Raw genomic sequence first — 23,224 nt, forward strand, 5'->3', positions numbered from 1 at the left:
AAGTCAGTGTAAGTACCAAGTGTTTAAGATGGAGATTACTCAGAGAGGCAACTAAAGGTCATATGAAGCAGTCATGTACGTCAGTGTATTAACTGCATGCTTACATTTTGATTCAGATATTTGTAGAAATACTGGGTGTATTCAAAATAGAGAGAGCTTCGTATGCATGTCACAGACCGTATATAAAGATGGACGACATGACTGCTCCCTGAAAGTGAAACCAGTGTGTTGCAGTCTACGTCCTAAACCCTGCCTCCTCTATGTTAGTGGATGGAACCCGAGTCAAACTAAAAGGGTTGTATCGTACATTTTTCTGTCATTTCAGGTAGTTTTTACACTGTTTCTAAGTTATTCGTTTTTTGATGCTCTGAAAATAGTCATTATTGACATGATACTGTCTCACGATTGGTCGATCCCCTGACTGCTGCTGTGCAAATTCTGGCTCCACACGACGTGATTGGTGCAAGATGGCAGCGCTTATGCCCGGGATGTTTTGGCGTGGGAGGAAATTGAGACACGACCTCCAACTTTATACACAGACAAGGAATTCTCATTGTATCTCAGCTGGTAGATAACTTGTGTTGCAGGTAATGACACATCACATAATACACTGAGCTGTGACACCATAACGTCATGAAAAGCCCTTCAGAATAAAGGAACAGGTCAGAGAACAGTTTTACACAGAAACGGTTTTATTAACCTGAACAGATCAGCTGAGATCGACACATCTCAGTCCGACGCTGCTCAAACCAACAGCCAGAGAAGACGAGAACCGAGCCAACATCAGTGTGAACAGACAGAAAATATGAACGTCAAGGTACACACACATTAACCATTTCTATATATATACCGAATGTATACCACGTTGTCAAAGGAGGTGCAGTGATGTTCCGGGGCAGCTATGGAAAAGTGACGCAGCAATACACACATTCATACGCACACATACACTCAAGAGCCAGTGTTTAAGTTCCTCGGAGGTGAACCGACGACTCCACTGATGATTTTGTTAAGAAACACAGCAGTACTCCAGACGAGTCAGAGAAGTAAAGCAGAACTCTGACACCCCTGTGACAGTAACACTTTCGATGTTTCAGTCGTACTTTCGGTAGGTCAACAGGGAAATGTATCACCTGAGCAAAATAACTACTTCCTCCACAACAAGCCATTTGATCCGTTTTAGTCTTAATTCTGAAAAATAAGGCAGAGGGCTCTACTTGTTACAGCCATCATCGATGGATTAGAGGCAAAGGAAATGATTCCTCCGTGAATCACAGCTGACATTACTTTAAACACAAAGCCTGAATACGAGATGAAATGGCAGAGAAAGCAGGTGGGTGTTTTTGCAGGGTGGGGAAGGTTTCAGGAGTAAACAGGAATCTGACTGAGCAGCTACACACCTTTCGCACAATCACTCTCACACACCCACTCTCACACACACCAGTGAGCTGATGGAAAGTTTAGGCATGGCTGAGGGCATCCACGCCGGGCAGGACTTTACCTGAGGACACAAAGACAGTGAACACACAGTCAACATCATTGTTATCATCGTTATGCTTCAGTACAATTCGGCACTGAAATGTAGTTTGTATTTGTTCGTCATCCTGTGAGGCTTATCACTTCTTAGTGGAAATTTGATGGGGGCTAAGTCCATATTCAAACTGTAATGATCTGTTTGAGTTTAAAATATTGAGTCTTAAAGAGCATCAGACTGTCTGAAGTAGTTTTCCTCAAGATCCAGCAGAGGGCGCTCACTATCAACCTGACTGAATGCATGCCCTCTTGACCCATTAGTAAAGTTAGTCAGTCAAGTTGTCACAAAAAAATGGAGGATTCTATTCAAATATATTCAAACTTTTGAGTTTTGGGACAAAGCATCGTGTTTTTTTTCTGTCACTCACCCTCCAGCAGCTCCAGGCTGGCACCGCCTCCGGTGCTGACATGGCTGACCTTGTCCTCTGTGCCCCACTTGGCACAGCAGGTGGCAGTGTCGCCCCCACCTGGACACAAACACACATCGTTCAGACATGATTAAAGGGTTTATTTCTACATTCTACAAGACTCTTGTTGGAAGATAATTTATCTTAGGTTATAATTACTTTGAACAGCTCTGAAAAATGTTGGCAGACTCACCAACTGAATAACATGGCTACAAACAAGCAAGCAAGCAAGCAAACAAACAAACAAACAAACAACAAAAGCTTCCGTCCACCTTCTTGTCTTTCTTACCGATAATTGTGATGCACCCAGTTTTGGTCACCTCGACCACTTTGTCCATCATGCTCTTCGTCCCTTTGGCAAAGTTTTCCCACTCAAACACACCGACCGGGCCGTTCCACACAATCTGCTTGGCCCGGCCCACCACCTCCGCATTGGCCTTAATGCTCCCTGGTCCACAGTCCAAACCCTGCAGCGGAGAAAGAAAACATTATTACCAGTATAAAAAATTATAAAACTTGAATTGGATACTGATGAAAATTAATATAAATTTCTCACCATCCAGCCAGCGGGAATGCCTGCAGCAACGGTGGCGGTGCCAACGGGGGATTTCTCGTCAAACTTTTCAGCGGTGACAAAGTCGACGGGCAGCGTGATCTTGACCCCATTCTTCTCAGCTTTGGCCATCAGGTCTTTGACAATGCCAGCCCCTTCCTCATCGTACAAGGAGTTACCGATCTGACAAAGGCAAGAGGAAGAGAGGAAATGGGAGTAAAATATGAATCACAGACTAGTGTCGAGCTGGTTTGTGATATGTTGACAAATAACAAGGGACACAAAAGTGAAAATGTGAATTAAGTATTTGCACTTTTCAGCTCTGCAGAGCTTTATTGAGTCTTTTTAGCTCTGTGTTCAGCTCTGTGTTTTGGATTTCCTAAACCTTGATGTACCCTTCCTGAGATTTTCCTCACCCCCATGTTGTTGAGGACTTTGAGGAAGGTGAAGGCCATGCCTCCACCAATGATCATCTCATCGACCTTATCCAACATGTTGTTGATCAGCTGGATCTTATCTTTCACCTTCGCTCTGAGAAACAGACAGAAGAGAGGCGGAACACGTCAGTATAGATAAGGAACAGAAGAGGCGGCCCACATGAGAGAAAGATGGTTGATATTTACATATAGTACTAAACTAGTTTGAATCCGTTTCCTGTGATGTGATAAATGTTCCTCAAATAAAATGTTTCACACATGTCAAACTAGAACTTAAATACGGCTTTGGAAAAACAGACATTCTTGTTTTAAAAATGACTTAAGCCTATTATCAAAATACTTGCCCAAAAATTTTCTGTCGACTGATCAATAATCAGAAGCTCTGTGCAGTTATCTTGCAATTGTCACATCAAAAGATCAAACAATTGACACTGTGATAACTTTCGAGAGAGGTGAAATCCTGTGTCACAGTATTATTAACGACTGTGCCGTGTGTTAGACGCTGATAAATGCATTAATCTGACACTTAAACTGGAAATACTGGATTATTTCTGGGTCCTGAAGAAACGCAACCCCAACCAATACAGCCGATTGAATTTAATACTGAGATGTTTCACATGTATTTGGACGCATATAATTCTACCAAATATTTCTGACCATACATACAGATTCAGTCACAACTACTTGCGACCTCATGACTTATCTGTTTCACTACAGTCTGAACTCTGATTACACTCGTCCCGTCTGTCCGTGAACTGGCTGCACCGCTCGACACTGAGCAGATGTGACAGTTGCACACTGCACTCAGGCTAAAATGGACTCTGACACGAGGCCAAATGGTAGCTTGGCTAAACTGAGTATTACAGCAGCTTCACACACTGTTTCCTCTTTATTCATTCACAACTTGGACGAAAAGAGTAAACGAGGACCCTTCAAATATAAAACCACTTGTTCACCAAACACTGAAAATATTCTATATAAATGAAGAGTGTTTACCAATTAACAAAAATTTTAAATATACATTAAATGAGCTCTCATCTCCACACTAAGTGCTGAGCAGTGACAGCTGTGTCTTGAAGAAAGCGGTGCACTGTGACACCACAGATTACATAATGAGCTTATAGTCTATTCCTGGATGGTCACCTGGGTGTTTTAACAAGAGGCTGCAGTGTGAACAGCAGGAGACGGAGAGGACAACACTAAAAAGTCAGACTGTCTTTTAAAACCAAAATGTACCTACGAAAAAAAACTGGTGTTGTCAGTTTTAGCTTTTAAACCTGGTTTGATCCAGAGAAACATAACCATCCTCTTGATTTATGCTGTAAAGCCCATCAGCAGATTTGAGTGAAAATCCAAACAGCTTGTGCACAACGTCAATCACAGTGTATGACATTAAAAATGGTTCTACCAGGGAAAGGTTCCCATAACAGGTTTGGTCTGCTGCAAGAGTCTGTCACATTTTGGCTCCTTCATCGCTCAATCATACTCATTCATTTCTGAAGTGTGAAATTCACATGGGAACTAAATAAAAGCCCTGATTCAGTGACAATTGACATGGTATTTGTGTTTAAATGCTACATTTCATAGGTGACCGACTTTGTCTCAACACATTTAGGGCAAAACCAGTTTTACTTTTTTGTAATTAGTGAGAGAGAGAGACAAAGATGGTCTGTGATAATTTTCCATTTCTGTTGTTAGATGTGGCTGAAGAACAGACGTTTGGCTCCTGAAATGCTTCCAGCAGACATTCAGTGAACTGGCAAGAAAAATTGTTTACCTATTGTTTACCTTGTACTCGTCTTACAAACCGTTGTTTGTTGTTTTGGTGCCTGATAAGCCTTTAATTGCATTAATCTCTTACTCCAAACAGACTTCCTGGATAATCCTTCATGCCTCACTGGGACCTTAGAATTACACTGCAAGCAACGCAGCCTCTTAAATTTTTTTTTTTTTAACCACAGTGCTGTTTTCAGTCCCATTACCCACGAACACAGTCAAACTTGATGAGTGGTTGAAACTAATCATTCTCACCCTCCGAGGATGGCAAGGAAGGGCCTCTTAGGTTTCTCCAGAGCCATGGCAAAGTAGTCAAGCTCCTTCTTCATCAGGAAACCAGCGGCCTTCTGAGGCAGATTGACTCCCACCATGGAGCTGGGAGGGAGGGAGAGGGAGACAAGAGGTCAACAAGGAATAGAAACAGAAGAGGATGAAGACAGCCGATTTTTGTTACAACAGCATGATCATATCCAGGGTTTCTGCACAGTTAATCAAGTAAAATGTAATGCCACGTAGATTGCCACCTTTAAAATCCTTGTATACTGAATTTGAGATATCTTTGCTATTGATCTCCATAATGACTGTACCCAGACAGTCAGAGTCCCGCTCACCTGTGGGCTCTGTGAGCTGTGCCGAAGGCGTCGTTAATGTAAACATCTCCCAGTTTGGACAGAGATGCCCTGAAGGAATCAATCTGCTCCTGGGTGGCCTTGGTCTGAGGGACAGAAAAGATGAGAAAGGGTAAGAGAAGAAGACGAACACTGAGGGAACGAAGTAAACAGAATCAGTCGCTGAAGTCTGAGTTTCTTTTCACGTCTCTATTTTACCCACAAGGGATGATTTACAATTTGCTTAAAGACAAACAATTCTGAATTCTAAGCAAGGCTTGTGTGTTCAGTCATTATTCCCTACCACAAAGGAAAATTTCATGCATTTTCAATGACATTGTTGTGCACAAGTCAGCCGTTGTTTGACGTTTAATAATGTGCGCGGTTCATCCTAATGCAAGATTAAAAGCAGCTAATGTCCAAATTCAAATAACAGTCACTGCTCACTTGACTATTAGTTTAATACATCATACCAATGAGCAAAATGGTCCATGTCATTCAGAACACCATCTACACCAGCACCTGAATGAAAATCCTACTTACGCCTGCTACTATGTGGCTCCAACGTATATGAACAAACTTTGAGCAGCAGTATTCAGTCATAATGGATCAGGTTCCTGCTGCACTTTAACAGTTAGAGGTCATGACAGAGACCGGGGGCCAGAGAAAGGTCAAGAGAGCTCTTCAGTGTCGTTCAAATGTCAGACGGACAAGTCACTGCTTTTTAAGTTTCCCCCTTCAGCTCACATGACAGATTATATTTAATTACAAATCTACAAAATATTACAGGGTCTCTTTCATACTTTATAGTATTATCACGTGGAGCTGGGAAACTCATAATTCCTCTCCTTCATTCACCAAAGGCATGACAAACAGTGAAGTGATTTCAGTGTCTGGAGCAGCTCTGTCTCTGAGAAATGATTTTATAATAAGATAAGTGTGATACAGTAGAGCGGTACAGTAGAAACCGAAGCACACAGGCTACATACCAACCAGGCCTCTCAGGACAGGAAAAGCAACACATGCAGCCAAGGACAGCCCACTGACCTTCAGCATAAATGTCAGCAGGACAAGGCTGCTGATCCACTGAGTGGCCCGGGATCAGTTTTTATACAGAGTCCTGAGCCTATGTCTGCTTTTATATCGAGCATCTGCATCTCATGAAGACGAACAAGTTCATCACTCAGATGTCAAAGTCTCTTCCTGGTTCCCTCCAGAGGGAATGAATGAAAAGATTGCACATTAGGCGCTGTGATCTTTACTGTCTGTGTGACGATCAAACTTAAAATTCAAAAAGCTGACGACGTGACAGGTTGAACTGAATCTTCGCAGTCACTGCAGAGCTCCAGACCATGACATCAATAGACGGTGACTCAGCTCTTTCAGAGAGACACTGCAGCTGGAGTGACTATGCATTTTCCTCCAGGTGACCTAGCAGTGAGAAGTTCTGCTGAATAGTCTCTGTGTCCGACAGCCAGAGCACAACCAGTGATCCGAACACATCGCTCGACCCTCCCCTACCAACTGCACTGAACTAAGTTTTTCTGACCACTATGTAATGATCATATATTTTTTTGGTCTAAAATCTGAAATTATTTCAGTCCTTTCCTTAATCTTTTCAATGAGGAAAACACCTAGAAGGCATTTATTTTGTAGTTGACCAGTCTCAACACCCACTTACTGTGCTTTACACTAAGTCATATTAAACCAGTCACACACATTCATAAAACACATTTAAACATAGTGATTTAATTCCTCAGTATCTTTCCCCAGGACACTTTGACATGGGAACTGGAAGCAGCGATGGATCAAACCACCCTCTCTAAAACCTGCTCTACTTCCTGAGCCTTATAATGTACTGATGTGAATTGAATAAATGGTCATATTTAAGTGATATAAACAGTATTTGCTATTCTCACTACTAACTTAATGTAAACCAAAACATATGACGCACCAAATTCTGCCAAACGTTAGTAACCATGTCCTCAATCAGGACAGTGAGAGACTCACCTTGTTTCCTGAGGCATCCTTGCCTTTTCCCTCTTCAGCGACGTGGAAGCGGAGATTCTCCAGCAGGATAACTGATCCGGTGGCGGGGTTAGCGCAGGCAGCTTCCACCTCTGCACCCACACAGTCCTTCAGGAAGGTCACGTCCCTGAAGAGCCGCAGAGGAACAGTGAGGATGATTCATCTTTTCACAAACCCAATATTCTATGATCTTGACAGACCAAACTTAATTATAATTTGTTCAGTGCAAACAAAACTATATTCCAGTTATTTCTTCATCTTATACTTTAAGAAATAAACTGGATGTATAAAGAGGGGGGGAAGAAAAGTAGAAAGCGAGCGATTCAGTCTACAAACTCACTTTCCAAGCAGGGTCTTGAGCTCGGCAGCGACGGGCTGCAGGGAGTATTTCTCAGGCACGAAGTTTCCATCAGGGCGGCCAAGGTGGCTCATCAACACGACGGACTTGGCCCCGTTGTCCAGGCAGTGTTTGATGGTGGGAACGGCCGCCTTGATCCTGAAAATGAAGGAACATTGACTTGAGTTTTCCTCCTGCCACTCTTTCTCTACTTCTTTTTGCAACGAACCTCAGGAATTTTTTTAACTGCGAGAACAAAAATTTGCTGTAAAAAATGAGATGGGCTTTACCTCTGGTTGTTTGTGATGTGCTTGTCCTTCATGGGGACGTTGAAATCGACCCTGGAAGAGAACAAACATAATTAACTGGAATAAATGAGACTATTGAGGTGAGTAGTGCATTAGGGAGGTTTTGGTGATTTCCTGTGTTTCCAGTTATATTTGAATAAGGGATGTTGCAGTTCATTGTTTCCTCTCCCAGGCTAAAGGGGCGCCCCATGTGGGTAATTATGTGATATTATATATTTCAGACAGTTCTATCTAGTGAAAGGCTTTCATCAACTTTTCAGTGGCAGCATTAGCTTATATACTGCTGCTCTGCCCATTGAGCTGGTTGTTCCTCCAGCTCTGCAGTGGTACAGTTAATGAGAACATGCTGCATCCCTCATACTCCAGTCGGTTACATAAGCTCCTCCCTGTCGGAGAACCTGATGCACTGAGACACATGATCAGAGGGCACACACACTAACACACATTCTGCACACACACCTAGCATACACTGCCATTGAAGCAGCAATCCATTGTCTCAGTCTAAAACCTAGCAGTCAGCAGTTCAGCGGCTCAACAGCTCCTGTACACATAACACTCGGCCAACTACCAACTGTAGTAGTTCTAAGCTATTTAATTGTTCGTTCTGTTGTCATTAGCGTGGATCTGCCCATCATTGGAGGTTCATCTACACACAGACGCAGACATTTCAGGCTGAAATAAGCTCAGTGGACGAGTTAAACCTTGATGGGCTAAGACAAAGAAGTAACTGATCAAGATACCTCGGTGTGGCCAGACAGCTATTTTTACACCAATGGCAGGGAGCCACAGGCTTTATAACATTATCTACCTCCTTGTTTCCCTATAACCATTTTCATTGGAGTTTCATAGGTTTTGTGTGGAAAGGAAAAAGTGTTAAGATAAACTCAACCAATAAGACCAATGAGGATATCTGGCCTCTTTAGAATTTGGCTGCTGAATAGGTTTCTGTCGGGCACTGCCAGGTCTCTACAGCAACGTCGCACCTTCCCTCTTTTTAATTCTGGACCAGCCACTCACAAAAAGCCTCTCCTGCAATCCGTCTACAGTCCCTAAAACCCGTGCAATCTGCATGCTGCGACAGGCCCTGGGTGTGATACGAGGTAACTCGGTGCAACACACTGTCAGTCCACACTGAGACTAATTCAACGTGTATTTGACCTTTTAACACTGAGCAGTGCAGGCTGAGGGCTGCTGCTGCTGCCAGTGAACCTTGTCCTATGCAGACTGTTGTTACACCACCAGATTGAGTGAACCAAAATGGCCCTATGACATTTCCACACAGGTGTCAGTTTCAAGTAAAATTGGTGTAGCCAATTGCACTTGAAACTTCACAGTTTGTAGAAATGTCCAGAGAGTAGATGGCGGAACAATAGTACGTACAAATTATACAACTGTCTGTCAGATAAGTGCCTGTTTATTATTAAATGAGTAATAAAGCTCTGTTAAACCTGGCAGTACAACATCATCAGATCTATGGAGGGGAGGGGAGTAAAACCAAGTTCTGGTCCTAATGCAACATGGGAGATTTTCTTTTGATTTTGTGATTGTCTCTGCATCTCATCATTTGATGTTTACTTTGTAGTTTTTAGTTCCTGCTCAGAAAATGTGAAGACCTCGCTTAGGGCTCAGATAGATATGAAGCCACTGCCGTTACAAGTCTTAATGCATCACGACCGGCTGGATTATTGCAGTGATGTTAGTTCAACATAAGGAGCGGACTCACTTCATGCAATGATAACAATTAAATGCAAAAGACTAAATCTCAATGTATGCAGTGATGTTAGTTTAATCTAAGACTGACCCTCACTGTATTTAGTGATGTTAGTTTAATCTAAGCCTGACTCTCACTGTATCCAGTGATGTTAGTTTAATCTAAGCCTGACTCTCACTGTATCCAGTGATGTTAGTTTAATATAAGCCTGACTCTCACTGTCTGCAGTGATGTTAGTTTAATATAAGCCTGACTCTCACTGTATTTAGTGATGTTAGTTTAATCTAAGCCTGACTCATTGTCTGCAGTGATGTTGGTTTAATATAAGCCTGACTCTCAGTGTATTCAGTGATGTTAGTTTAATATAAGCCTGACTCTCACTGTCTGCAGTGATGTTAGTTTAATATAAGCCTGACTCTCACTGTATTTAGTGATGTTAGTTTAATATAAGTCTGACCCTCACTGTATTTAGTGATGTTAGTTTAATATAAACCTGACTCTCACTGTCTGCAGTGATGTTAGTTTAATCTAAGCCTGACTCTCACTGTATCCAGTGATGTTAGTTTAATATAAGCCTGACTCTCACTGTCTTCAGTGATGTTAGTTTAATATAAGCCTGACTCTCACTGTCTGCAGTGATGTTAGTTTAATATAAGCCTGACTCTCACTGTATTTAGTGATGTTAGTTTAATATAAGCCTGACTCTGTGTATGTTGGTTTAACGCAGTGATTCTTTAACTGGAGGAGGTGGAGGACTAGTAAAGCAGCCAGTAGATTTCAGACAGTTTGAGAACCACTGGTCTAACGTCACTAGTTTGATTCCCCCCGGATGCAGTGATGGTTGCATCCATGCAGCATCTCCTCACAGGCACGTAACATGGCTGGAAAACACGACAACCCACAAATTCACTTCCTGTCCTCCGTTGAATGGACTGAACTGCTCCACACATCGTGCTCCATCACTGTTGTGTCGTCACTACAGAAGCTACAGCTAGCTACATCAGGTACACGGTGTAACATCCGTTAAATAATCCCATTTCCGATTAGCCGCGGCGGTACCAGAAGCTAACAGGCAGACCAGAGACGCTCACCTCATAATGACGCGCTTCCCCTTCACGTCCACCTTGTTCAGGTTGAGTTTGTTGGACAGACTCATGTTGCTGCTGTTGTTGCTGCTGTCGCTGCTGTAGCCGCTTGTTTCCTGCACCTTCCTGGATGAGTCTCCTCCGCTTCCTTCGGCTGCTTGCTGGTTAAACACCGAATGACACCTCTGACCTTAGTGCAGCGCGTAGGGACACCGGCGGGGCGGGGCAGAGAACACTCCCCCATACGCGATTGGCTACAGCGCAAGGAGGGCAGTTAATTTGATTGGATTCGGTGGCTGTCTGTTGTCTGACGTAGGCGAGTGGTCCGCTCCTGTTCCCAATCTCCTCATTTTACAAGGATGTGGAATTATTCCATCTTTTAACAGTTTAATATAGTTTTATTATATATTATATTATTATTTCATTTTAAATTATATTGTATTCTATAGAAGTGCAGCAAGGAACTGGAAACACATCGGCTGCAAACCAATAATTAAAAATCAAATACACAAATCATGTTAATTGTTTTCTAGAGGGATAGTTGTTAGTTTTGCTTTTGAATTTTGGAGAATAAAGAGTTAGGAATAAAAAAATTCTGAAAGGGTCTTACCTAACGCACTTTTATGAATTAAAGTACATTTTTCACTGACAGCTTGTAAATTGTGACAGATTCCAGTATTGTAAGTCCCTAAAAATTAAATTATTCAAATCTTTTGTTTGGGATAAAATACTAATATGCTGTAAAAATCCCCCCCAAAGTATAAGCGTGAAAATGTTTAAGGACTTTTTCCAAATTGACTATAGTCAGGTCCATGTGAACGCTTTGTTATTGCTGTAATCAGTCATTCTGTTCATACCGACCAGTAACAGATCCTCTTAAGTGTGATTTTATATTTTGTTATTGAATAAATCCTCCACCCAATTAAAGGGAGAGATAGTTATCCATGCAGTGCTCTTAGGCAACATGAACATTTAACTTTCATGCTCTCGGGGTCACAGGAATTCCTCAGTTATGGTGAATGTGCATCAACCATCTCATAAAGGTGAATAATGTTCCCAGGGGTGACTTTGTACTTTCAGATAATTGAACTGAAACAGCTCGAGTTTCCAGTCAGTTGACGTGTGGAATTGTAAATAATCAATTACATACTTTAAATATAGTATGACATCACAGATTGTCTATATCTCCTGCCTTTTTTAATTTCGCCCCTTGCTAGAATAACATTATATTATGACTTTGAACATTAACATGTCAACTTGGACGACCAGAAACTTACTAACTGCTGGAGAGACAGCTTTGATCCTTAATGGTTGCTACTCTGTGTATGCATAGCTTAAAAACAAGGAACAATCAGCCTGCAGAATCACATTTAATTTATTTGAACATAGTAACATGTCGGAATAAGCACAGCAGGCATCCGCTTCCTGAACACAGATATTAATTATTCATCTGTACAACCAGAGGGTTTATTAGGTGAAACAAAAAGTCAGTCAGTCATAGTGGCTCTTTACTCTTCAGCCTCTCTCCATTCTTTGGGCATGACCTTTCCGACGGGTGACAGATTCCAGGTGATGCCGGTCTGAGTCAGCACCTGCGCAAAGACAGGAAACACAGAAATGAATCAAAAACATTGATTTATTACCTGTATCAGTTTGCTGATAGATAACAGTGTTGCTCACAAACTTAGAACTCTAGACCTTGTTGATATAAAACTTAAGCCAAAGATTTAAGAATCAGTATTTTTAGAATCAGTGATTTCAAATATCCCCAAAAAACTGTTAACAGTCTTAAAACTGTTTGTATTAAATTTATAAAGAATGCTTACAATCTACACAAGAGATTTGAAGGAAAAAAGACAACCATGGCACCCACTTCTTTGATATCATGTAAACGGAAACAAATATTTTCTCCAACATGCATCTTTATTATATTAGGTAAAATGGGCTATATAACATGACAATAAACAACCTCAGATCGCCCTCCAGTGGTTATGATCAATAGCCGACATTCAGGGACAGTTGGGTTTTAAATTAATTTATCTAAAAAACACCAAAATAAGAACTCTGAAAACTACAGGTAAAACTGAAAAAGGCTTCAGAGGTTATTAAATTCAATTCTGGTTAAATTTAGAAGTGATTAAGTATGACTCAAGCCTTTTTTAAATCCTTTCTTGTTAATGCATCCCAATTTAACCAGGTTGCCCCATATACCACTTTTTGAGCAAGTTGTCAGTTCAGGTCATTCTTATAAATAAACGTGATGTGGACAAACACGACAGCACAACTTACATATGACCAGACAGCCGTGGCGAAGACGGCTCCACCGATCATCAGGCCGTTGCCATACTTGGAGTGGAAGTCCACGCGGACGGTGGATCCATGCCTCACCTGCCGCACCGCCTGACCTGGATGACAAAAAAACACAGCCTTCATGGTAATGACAGGCATATATACACTCCACTAGTGCTAATTTGATATTATGACTTCACAGTTTCAAGCATAGCAAATTTCCTTTATGAAGACTCTTTACACCTAAGGATTATATGAAGCTCCAAAGTAGAAAATTAATGTCTAAACAGCCGAACTGATTAGTCAATAAACCAATAAGATGATTAACAGAAAATCAATCAGCAACGATAATCGAATGATGATCATGATCTGTTTCCAGTTTCTCGGATGAAAGAATTTGCTGCCTTTCACGTTTTACAATATTGAAGATGGTATGTTTGGATTTTAATCCATTGGTCAGAACAGGATATCTGATGTCACGTTGGACCTTTATTTCAGTACTTTTTCTTACATTTCTAAAACCTAACAATTTATAATTCATTGATTGATGCTAGTTGAACATGTTCACAATTATCTGATATTTTTTCTGAGTTTGACAGACAAACTAAAATCCACAAATTAATAGGTAAAGAAAATAATCCCCACATTGCTTTTCTATAAAATGTGACAAGTCAACTAAGGGAAACAAACTGTTCTTACATATGAATGATCATATTAGACCTTTGTTTTAAAGTATGAATGATGGGTTGTCTGAAAATACTACAAGATAAGAGTTATTGAGAGACCAAATCCCTTCAAAGTAGTTTCTGGATTATTTAGCAAACTGGGAATATTGTCATGTCTTTAACTGACCCTCGTCTTTCAAGGTCATCACCTGAACTACAGTAATAATTAATGCAGATTCTACTACTACTACTACTCGAGAAGAGAAACGTGACAAACAACTTTAATCACTGATATAAGTTGCACAGGTCAATGTCTTGGACGATGACATCTCGAAGATAATAATTAAAATATAAAAAGTAATTAAAACCTTACAAGTATCTTAATCAGGACAGATAATTGACGTGATTTATTCACACAAATACGTTTATTAGGACATATAACGTCTTCTATGTGGAGCTGCCAACGTTAGCTAGCTAAGTTAGCAGTAGCTAGCATGCTGGCCGCGGTCACAGATCGAACAGAGATCGTCTAACCTTGCAGAAGGACACTAGTAACCCTTCTCCTGACTTACACACACACACTCGGTGTATATTTCTACAAAGCACCGGTTTACTCACCGGTAACGTTGACCGCGGATTTAGCGAACCGGTACATGTTTGTTTCGCTTGGTGTCTTCGGTTACCCTTGAAGAACGGAAGTCCAATATGGCCGCGGCACGTACACACAGAGCGGAAGTGACGTAAAGGTGCGTGAGTGTGAGCGAGTTACACTCAAATACAGGACAGTCAAATATACACGCAGAGGAAACAGTATTGATCTAAATGTTAAATGACTAAGCGATGTTTGGTCGGATTTAGACTCGGCCAGATAAATACCACTGACGCTCTCCGAGGATACACCGTGTCAGGATGGCCGAGTGGTCTAAGGCGCCAGACTCAAGGATTGTCTCCTTCCGCAGAAACGGGAATTCTGGTCTCCGAATGGAGGCGTGGGTTCGAATCCCACTTCTGACATAATTTTTTCATTTTAGTGTCTTCGTGTTAAAGTATAAACTAACAGCAGTAACACAACTCATCAATCAGTACTCAGCCAAGTAATGATAAACTTTATGGTAAAAAATAATCAAAAGTCTGCAGTAGTCTAAATACTAATGTCTGAATTATGTCCACTGCTTTACTTTACTCCTCACTCCTTTTTGAACATGTAGATTAAATCATTAAGCGTCTGATTATTTTTTTCCTCATCACTGTAAATAAATAATAATAAAAAGTTTTCACTTGTTTGTATATTTTCTTTTCGTTATTTAAAAGGTTCAAAATCAATAAAAATGTATAAATGGATGCTTTATAAACGGGTACATTTTTTTGTCATTTGCATTTTCAATTCAACATCTTCAACCAATACCACCGAACAGGTTTTTTCCTTTTAATATTTTTTAAACTGTGCCTCCTTTTGTGATATTTTATTTTTAAATGAGTATTTCCTCCGTGTAGTGTTAGTATTTAAATACATTATCTCAGTAGTACATCATTGAAATTTAACAGAGTCTTGACTAAAAAGTTAATTATTTATAAACATCTGAAATCTTATTTTAAGAAAAGTCAAGATGCCACTTCAGATATATTTCATAATCCTTCGTCGGCTTTTAAACCTGTCTTAAATTTTTTTGTTTGGACAGAATACTATGTGTGGATTCAGGAAGTCACTTGCGTCAGAATCACTTTCAAAATGTTCTCAGTCACGACAAATTCATTTAAACCTTTGTGAAGACACTGAAATACACTCTTCCTCCTTTTGAACTTTTCTTTATTAAATCAAAAACATCAGTCATGATTATAACAGGCTGACAGTATAGTAGTTTATGTATGTACATACATAGTGTACATGTTCCCTCATTGAAATTGTTTAAATGGAAAGTGACAACAGGCTGTTCTGTTTTTTGCAGGGAATCATTGCACGATACTTTCAGTGCCCAATGTGGAGTCCAAAATCAAAGTCTAACAACCTAGAACGTCACTGTGGGAATCACGCGAGGTTCAGTTTAGAAGCGTTTAGAAACAGAAATCAGCAGTGGAAGTGAGACCTTTTAAATTTTACCAAATGTGCAAGACAGTTCAGATCAGAGGCTGCATTCGATGTGTTGTAATGTTACAAACATCTGAACATAATATTTTATTGTGAAGAGCTGACCAAAAAACAAAAAAAAAAAAATAAAATAAAATCGACTTAATCCAATCACTAATTTAAGTAGATAGAACTGGAAGTTTGGGGAAATTTGGGTTGTTTATTTAGGACATCGTGCTTTAAAAATATCTGTATCGCAGCGTTTATGTTATAACATCTGAATATTTACTTCAGCTCATCAGCAATTGGTCTAATTAAGTGCATTCCGTCCCTGAAGGACAAGTAATGTGAAGCTATTAAAACTTTACAAATAAACTTTGATTTTACTTAAGTAGTTTTCTCTCAGAGACCAGGCTAAAGAAAATCAAGCCATCAGTCCTCTGATTTCAGGGAAACTTGTCAGTCAACCAGACTCAGAGAGGTTTGATGTTATTTCTGTAAAGCTTAAGTTTATTTGGTAAGTTTTAAGTGGCTTGGGCTATTTGCTCCGATAAACTTTGTGTTCTGTAGTTTTGTTTCGAATTTGTAATTCCCTGTATCTCTACAACAGCAGGACTATACTTAGATTAGACACAAATAGAGAATAAACCATGATATCTGTATTCATATTTTCCCATAATGTTGAATCAAAATACCTCCTGAGATCGTTCATTTCTAAGCAAACTGAGTCAGATGAATGAAAGGATGTGAGGAATGTGTACAACCTGCAACAGAACAGCAGCCATATTAAAGTGTACATCAAAGCTGTGGATGGGGGATGATGAAACTGATGTGAAGGGCTGTTACTGACGTGAGCCGAACAAAGCAGATCTCTTCCTTTAGACTAACTAACTTCAACCTGCCGAACATTTAACCATCAGCAGCTTCATATTTACATGAACTAATCTGAGCTCTGACAGCGCTGCTCATTTCTACATCAGAATGCAGTACGCTTAACTGTTAATGCCATCAAACCTTCACATAACTTAACATGGAGATGAACGGAGCCGGCATATCAAATCCAGGATTGTCGTTATCCAAAAACACTAGAATGCACATCGGAGAAGATGGAGAAGTTCTCTCTGAATGGCCCCAACAGGAAGCAGCCAGCATCGAATTACAAACATTAAGGCATCTATCATCTTTCCCCCTCGGTCACATCTTTTTGTTCTAGTCCGTCTTCTTGTCTTTTGCTTCCTCGTCGTCTGTGTACTCTGCGGGGTCCTCTCCTGGTTTCAGAAGCTTGCCGATGTAGTCATACTTAACTGGAATGGTGAAGAATAAAGAAAATAAGAAAATATTATTCATAATAATTATTTATTTATATAGCAGTATGAAGTGCTTTATAAGGCAGATATATAAAAGTGGAAACAAGACACCATGATTTTTTTGGATTGATTCTCTGTACTTTCTCCAGAAGAGGTGCATGTGTGAACGCAAATGTCTTCAGACTTTCTCAGCCTCGCCCCCTAGTGTAAAGTCCGCAGAAAGTCAGGAGAGTCCGATGTGAGAACACAGCGGGGAATCACCCTGCTGGATTCACAGCGATAAGATCACGTGATCTTCGCAGCAAAATAAATACGTTACTTATTTGTTGTTGAGCAATTTTTGACCATCCTCACACATTACTGTATATGCCACTATATATTAGGTATATTGTATTTTACACATTATATCTGTACAGGAGAATAGTGCCTGTCTAATTCCAAAGATACTCCCTTCTCTCTCTAAGCAGTACCCAAGGTCAGGTTATAGATAAAGAGCCAACCAACAGTACATTGTAGTGTCTTCGCTTAGGGACTTTCATATATAACTCAGATGCCCGAGAAAGAGAGGCTCCAACTGCAACTCTTTTGTGTATTTCACCAGTGGCAAGACGTAAGGACAGCATGATTTAGGAATGCATACTTTAGGCTTAACTATCCAATAAGATGCAAACACCTACATGTTACATAGAGAGTGACAGCAATTCTAGCCATTCATGGATGTGTTGTTAGAATGGGTGACGCATGTAGAGGGAGATATATGGGGATGCTGTGGGAGACATCTTCAGACTTGGGGGTGACAATTGCTCATGTTGCTCTGTTAGCGTTTTCATATTGTTCCACCTTCTGGTCTCCTTGATGCATCAAGTCTACATTAAACTCTTCTGCATAAGACATCAGCTGCTGCCTGAGTTCTCCTTTCACCAGCTTCCAGAAAACTTCCATAACATTTGTGATGTGTGAAAAGCAAACTGCTGGTAAAGTCTTAAAACCCAATTCTCTAGACTTCATCTGCATGTCATGTCTGAAAACTGCTTATTTCTAATGTGACACAGTCTCATCTCTACTCACATGTGAACTGAGCCTCCCACTCAGCGAGGCTCTCCGTCTGCATGGCGTTCAGGTCGGACAGGTCGTCGTGTTCATCCTTCAGGGCGTCCTTCTCCAGGCAGAACGTAGCCAGCCCTCTGGATGCATCTCTGCCAGCAAACACGCCGTAGGGCCCCTCTGCAACACACACAACACACAGTCAACACCTGTTTGAGCAACATATGCTTAGAGCAACAGTGCCTCGCTTGTTCAGAAAGGCACTAAGGCTTTTTAAAAATTTAAGTAGAAAGAATGGCCTGAAAGTGATATATACAACAGATGCAAGGGTTGCTGTGATACCTTTCATTTGTGTTATTATTAGGGCTGTCAAACGATTACAATTTTGAATCAGATTAATCACCATTTCTAAATGCCCAAAATATCCCCATTTTCTATTTATATTGTTGTGGGAATGGAGAGATAAATGACAGAGGGTGGATATATACATTTAACATTTGTTTTTTTATTGATGACAAGTCCAAATGAGTTATTAAGATTGAAAAATGTAATAAAATCAAACTAAAACCTACCACACCATAATTAAATGTGGCTGTCTCTTTGCTATGCCTCTGACCAAACATAGGATGATGTTATTTAGAACTTTTTTTTTTTATTTTTTAAATCAAACTCAAAGATAACCTTTATCCTAAACAATTGGGGCATCTTAGTCTTATATAGCAAATATAGGATGGTTGTATAAAACTTTGTACTTTTTTACTAGTTCAAGTTCATAGTTAATTTTTTATTGGGATGATTTAGGTGACAAACGTACAGTCTTGTGTATGTCTGCGAATCAAACAAACCCTAAGTTACTTCATGTGCTGATCAGGTCCTGATAACTAGTGATGAGTGTTTATTAGTTCCAGTGAGAGCAGAGTGGAGGAGGACACAGAAACTCCAGCTCGGTACAAACCAACTGCAGCTTCTGCTCTGATCATGACGCAGCGGCGCTGATCACTGACCAGCTGTCACCAGAGTAACTCTGTATTTCACTGCTCTTCTACAAAGTCACTGACCGGCGGCTTAACGGGAACGAGCTCTGATCTCACTGCGTGTGTATATCATTCACACCCGGTAATTTCTATCGATACCCACACCTGCTACATGTTATAAGTTAAACAGCCTGCCACTGTCCCACATGTCCTTGAGCAAGACACAGAACCTGCTGCCTGAAGTCACATTTTAAACCAGCTGTTCCTGAAATGAAGTAAAAAGATACTGCGTTTCAGTGGGTGTGTATTACACTGACAAGTCTACAGGACTGTGAGCTGTGATCATGTTGGTCAGAGGTTACACATAACAGAGGTTACAATCTGAGATAAGATAATAACAGAGAGGTCTAACTCTGTGTCTGATTCCAGTGAACAGAAATGAGGCATGACAGACAAGATTATTCAGAGAACTTCTGACAGTGGAAAAATTGCTAAACTCCCCTGACTGATCTACTACTGGGTGCAACTATCACTGGCTCATTTCATTCTGAAGAAAACTTTTGGTTTGGTTTCTAAGTAAATGTATGTTGTGGTTTTTTGGATTGACACCAGAAACAACGATATCTCCTAGAAGTGGAAGTCACACTGAAAGTTAACAACATATGTTTCATGTCTGTGTCTTCAGATTTGATGAGTCACAACTCAGAGAAGTAGTGCTATTTTGGACTTCAGTTCATTCACCTCATGCAGTGCCCCTGCCTCATCCTCAACCTTCTGGACACCGAACCATTCAGATCAGATAGGGTAGAGATAGTGGTAAGAGTTAGGGTTGATACCCAATATTGATCGTTTTCGTCAAAAATCAATAACACAGAAAAACTAACCTACCGTGTGTAGAACATAAGTTCTACATAAAGATGGCTGACGCATGGCTCTACTTTCTCCCACTGTACAAAAATATGAAGCCAAAACATCCTGAGAACAGGTGCTGCCATCTTGTGCCGCTGACGTCGTGTCGAGCCAGAGTCTGCAAGCAGTGATCATAAAGTGAGGCGGTGGTATCAAGGTCTCGCACATTAACCCACCTGACGGATTACAAGTCAGATGATCACAGCGTTTTACCCCAATTTTAAGGCATTAAACAACTAATTAAAACCAAAGTTATCTGAAAACATAACATCAGTGTGATAAGAATGGCTTAAAATTATTTGACGTGTAGATAACTTTTTTTAGTTTGGTCCGTGTCCCATCTGCTAACATGGAGGGTGTGTGTATGATCTACACTGCAGTCAGACACCAGGGGGCAATCGAGATGTTTTGGCTTCACTTTTGGACGCTGTCATGGCACCTTTCTATACAGTTTCTGGTGTAGAGTGATCACGTCACATTTTATGCACTTAAAAAGTAGGCCACAACCATAGCTCACTTTCTCGCTGCACTTTTAAAAACATGGCGACGGCTAAGTTGTCCTCGTCATAATTTTCCCTTTACTCTGGAGCGACTCATCCTCTCGCATAGACGATCTGCGGCTTCAAGGCTCCAGCGGTGCATGTGTTGTGAAATGCGATCTGCTGGAGGGGGGTGTGGCGTCAGCGTCCAGTGGCAAAAGTCAACTTAAAACATGTCTGATCATAATCTCAATAAAGTGCACCGCGAAATTTCACGCAAAAAACCCCGCACCTCGCGCGATCCCCCGCCGTTGCGTTGGTAACCCCGGAACAGCTGCTAACATCTCACCTGGCCCGTAAAACTTCTTCCCCCGCGTCACGTCGAACACTTTCCCGTTGACGGCCATGAGGATCCTCGGGTCCTGCAGCCCATCGTAGGGCTTCAGCTCCGCCAGGGTGAAGTCCTGCTTCTTCAGCTTCGGCAGTTGCGGCTCCACCTCCCCGACATCCGGCGGATTGTCCCCGCGGAAGATCTTGTAGAGCAGGAACAGGCAGAGGCTGAGCAGGGTCAGGTTCAGCGGGGAGGTGAAGATCTCCTGGAAAATGCCAGCAGAAGTTAGCTCGCTCGCCTCTGGTTCAGCCATTTTAGCTCCTCTGTGCCTCGGTGTGCACGGGGTGAGTGTCGGGGTGGATCTGGCGGATCCTGGACCAATCCCGGCTGCAGCCTCAGGGCCAACGGTGAACTCCGTAGACCAATCAGGCTCCTCTAACTGCGAGATAGTTAAAGAAGTATTTATAAGAATTACTGTAATGATACACTAATATAATAATATATTCACAACACTAGATCTGTATTATGGATATACTTTAGTTCTGCTCTTGTACAAGTTCCGTTATTGTTTAATATGTTCATTGTTTTTATGATTCACTGAAGTCCAAAAATACAAATTACTGAAACAACTTATGAAATAAATTTCTTATTCATTTTTTCAAATTTGTTTTAGTGCGACTTCTTTTACATCACTTCTTAAAACCCACATTTTTATAGACTTGCTTTCATGTGATGTCGTGTTTTTATCTTTTATCTTTTCACCTTTAACTATTTGCATTGTCATGTTACTGCTTTTATTCGTTCAAGTTTTCATGTGACACAGCTCTATGTGTATTCAACACTATCTTGTTTCCAACCACCTTGTCTGGCCCCTTGTCACATTACATCCTGCTCATTGTTATTTATCTTATATGTACTTTTCTTGCTTTTCTTGCTTTTCTTGCTTTTCTTGCTCTGTTTCTAAAAGGTGCTATCTAAATAAACTTTATTATTATTATTATTTGTTCTCAGTCCATTTGGTGAACCTAGATAAAACTAGTCTAATACAACTTTCTTCTCCTTCTTCTCATTTGCATTTCTTTCTCTCTTCAGTTTCTCCTTTCACTCATTTTCTAAATTCCCTTCTCCCTCCTAGTGCCTTAGTCTCTTCCACCTTGTTACTGTCTCCATCATTTCCTCCTTTTCATATAATCGCCCTATCTTTGTTAGTTTACCAACAGGAAAGCCCCTGTAAAGACAGAGACAGCACATAGGCCAGTATATACCTTTTATACAGTATATACCTTTATATGCAGTCTATGGTATAGACTCTTCTAAACAAAAATCCATTTAGCTGATCAACCACTTCTCCATGTTTCTGCTCTGAGTCTACAGCTCATTGGCAAAATCCAGGTATCTTTTGCTGGCAACTCGCAGCAAAAGAGAGCAGCATTCCCCGAATACTTTGTTTAAGGGCCAAATAACCTCAAGGATGTCAAGACAAGGGCCAAAACATCTTTATTTTCTTCCATTTTTGTGCTTTTGACCAACATAACACTCTGAACTCAGCGGTTCAGCACAAGGTGTTCTCTCTTACAACCTGGTTATCTACCATTACGATAATTCTGCCCAGGAGGAAGCACACCTGGCTTTTGAAGCTAAAGGGAGATAGGGACTGTATTGCAAATTACACCAGGTGCAGTATAAACCAGTACTACTACTAATGGAAAAATATTTAAATATTTAAATAAAAAGACAAGGAAGGAAGAGAGATAGTCAACTAAAACCAGTTTAAAACTAGAGTTTTACACAGGGTCCCTCTATAAGACTATTAAGTAGAGTAAATAATAGTGATATACATTTGGTGCCTTTCCTAAAACATTATTTCATGTGATATTTTGCTTTTCATCTTTTAATCCTGATCTTAATTCCTTTCTTTGTTCATTATATTTGTTACACTCTATCAATACAAGAGTGACAGTTATCAGTTGTTTGCAGTGTTCGCAGAGTCCAGTTGGGTTTGATGAAGTGTATCATTTAATCCTGTAAGACCAATTCTCAGAGGGGTAATGATTTTCTCTCCTCTTCTCCTCTCACCACGCAGTGCCTATTTGGTACAATTCTATACAAATGTCTTCCTGTGTCATTTAAATCCCAGTATTCTTGTCATGTTTTGTGACTGTATTCGTTTTTATTTCTGCATGGCTTAATGGCACCAGTCCCAGGTGAGCAGGAACCCATAGGGAGGAGACATACAACACTCTCTGATGTAATGACAATCTCATTGGCCTGCATGGCCACTTTCCTCCACCCAATGAAATGCAAACATACTCCTGACTCTTCTGATTCTTATTGGCAACGCCCCCATTTTAATTTGCATTGTTGCTATTGGTGATGTTTTA

The 23,224-nt window shown here is 40.6% G+C and overlaps 3 protein-coding genes and 1 non-coding gene across 4 annotated transcripts; 1 reads left to right on the forward strand and 3 right to left on the reverse strand.

Annotated features, from left to right (window-relative positions):
• Window positions 1–674: 674 nt before the first annotated feature.
• pgk1 (phosphoglycerate kinase 1) lies at window positions 675–10,976 on the reverse strand. The gene is made up of 11 exons (XM_035178217.2): window positions 10,787–10,976; window positions 7,967–8,017; window positions 7,680–7,835; window positions 7,322–7,466; window positions 5,315–5,418; window positions 4,959–5,078; window positions 2,907–3,021; window positions 2,494–2,673; window positions 2,227–2,404; window positions 1,899–1,997; window positions 675–1,498 (listed from the first exon to the last, which is right to left on the reverse strand). The coding sequence occupies exons 1-11, from the start codon at window positions 10,849–10,851 to the stop codon at window positions 1,458–1,460; spliced, it is 1,254 nt and encodes a 417-aa protein (XP_035034108.1). The 5' UTR covers window positions 10,852–10,976; the 3' UTR covers window positions 675–1,457.
• A 1,163-nt stretch (window positions 10,977–12,139) lies between these two features.
• On the reverse strand, window positions 12,140–14,495 carry LOC118122702 (cytochrome c oxidase subunit 7B, mitochondrial). The gene is made up of 3 exons (XM_035179591.2): window positions 14,353–14,495; window positions 13,070–13,185; window positions 12,140–12,372 (listed from the first exon to the last, which is right to left on the reverse strand). The coding sequence occupies exons 1-3, from the start codon at window positions 14,387–14,389 to the stop codon at window positions 12,289–12,291; spliced, it is 237 nt and encodes a 78-aa protein (XP_035035482.1). The 5' UTR covers window positions 14,390–14,495; the 3' UTR covers window positions 12,140–12,288.
• A 142-nt stretch (window positions 14,496–14,637) lies between these two features.
• trnal-caa lies at window positions 14,638–14,748 on the forward strand. Its single transcript has 2 exons — window positions 14,638–14,675; window positions 14,703–14,748. It is a non-coding gene; the product is annotated as a tRNA-Leu (tRNA).
• Window positions 14,749–15,524: 776 nt separating this feature from the next.
• Window positions 15,525–21,209, reverse strand: pgrmc1 (progesterone receptor membrane component 1). Its single transcript, XM_035178927.2, has 3 exons — window positions 20,862–21,209; window positions 18,175–18,330; window positions 15,525–17,103 (listed from the first exon to the last, which is right to left on the reverse strand). Exons 1-3 carry the CDS (start codon window positions 21,154–21,156, stop codon window positions 17,009–17,011), a joined length of 546 nt encoding a protein of 181 aa, XP_035034818.1. The 5' UTR covers window positions 21,157–21,209; the 3' UTR covers window positions 15,525–17,008.
• Between the last annotated feature and the right edge of the window lie 2,015 nt (window positions 21,210–23,224).

Source organism: Hippoglossus stenolepis, chromosome 15, assembly GCF_022539355.2.
Source record: "Hippoglossus stenolepis isolate QCI-W04-F060 chromosome 15, HSTE1.2, whole genome shotgun sequence".
NCBI lineage: Eukaryota > Metazoa > Chordata > Actinopteri > Pleuronectiformes > Pleuronectidae > Hippoglossus > Hippoglossus stenolepis.

Excerpts from the sequence above, each read along its gene's own strand:
- pgrmc1 (XM_035178927.2), bottom strand. The coding sequence starts at position 21,156 with ATGGCTGAACCAGAGGCGAGCGAGCTAACTTCTGCTGGCATTTTCCAG. Across the intron at positions 18,331-20,861 it reads GAAGAAGTTTTACGGGCCAG|AGGGGCCCTACGGCGTGTTT; the intron begins GTGAGATGTTAG and ends TGTGTGTTGCAG. Across the intron at positions 17,104-18,174 it reads GTGGGAGGCTCAGTTCACAT|TTAAGTATGACTACATCGGC; the intron begins GTGAGTAGAGAT and ends TCACCATTCCAG.
- LOC118122702 (XM_035179591.2), bottom strand. The coding sequence starts at position 14,389 with ATGTACCGGTTCGCTAAATCCGCGGTCAACGTTACCG. Across the intron at positions 13,186-14,352 it reads ATCCGCGGTCAACGTTACCG|GTCAGGCGGTGCGGCAGGTG; the intron begins GTGAGTAAACCG and ends TTTGTCATCCAG. Across the intron at positions 12,373-13,069 it reads CCACGGCTGTCTGGTCATAT|GTGCTGACTCAGACCGGCAT; the intron begins GTAAGTTGTGCT and ends GTCTTTGCGCAG.
- pgk1 (XM_035178217.2), bottom strand. The coding sequence starts at position 10,851 with ATGAGTCTGTCCAACAAACTCAACCTGAACAAGGTGGACGTGAAGGGG. Across the intron at positions 8,018-10,786 it reads GGGAAGCGCGTCATTATGAG|GGTCGATTTCAACGTCCCCA; the intron begins GTGAGCGTCTCT and ends GTTCTCTTCCAG. Across the intron at positions 5,419-7,321 it reads AGGATGCCTCAGGAAACAAG|ACCAAGGCCACCCAGGAGCA; the intron begins GTGAGTCTCTCA and ends TCTGTCCCTCAG.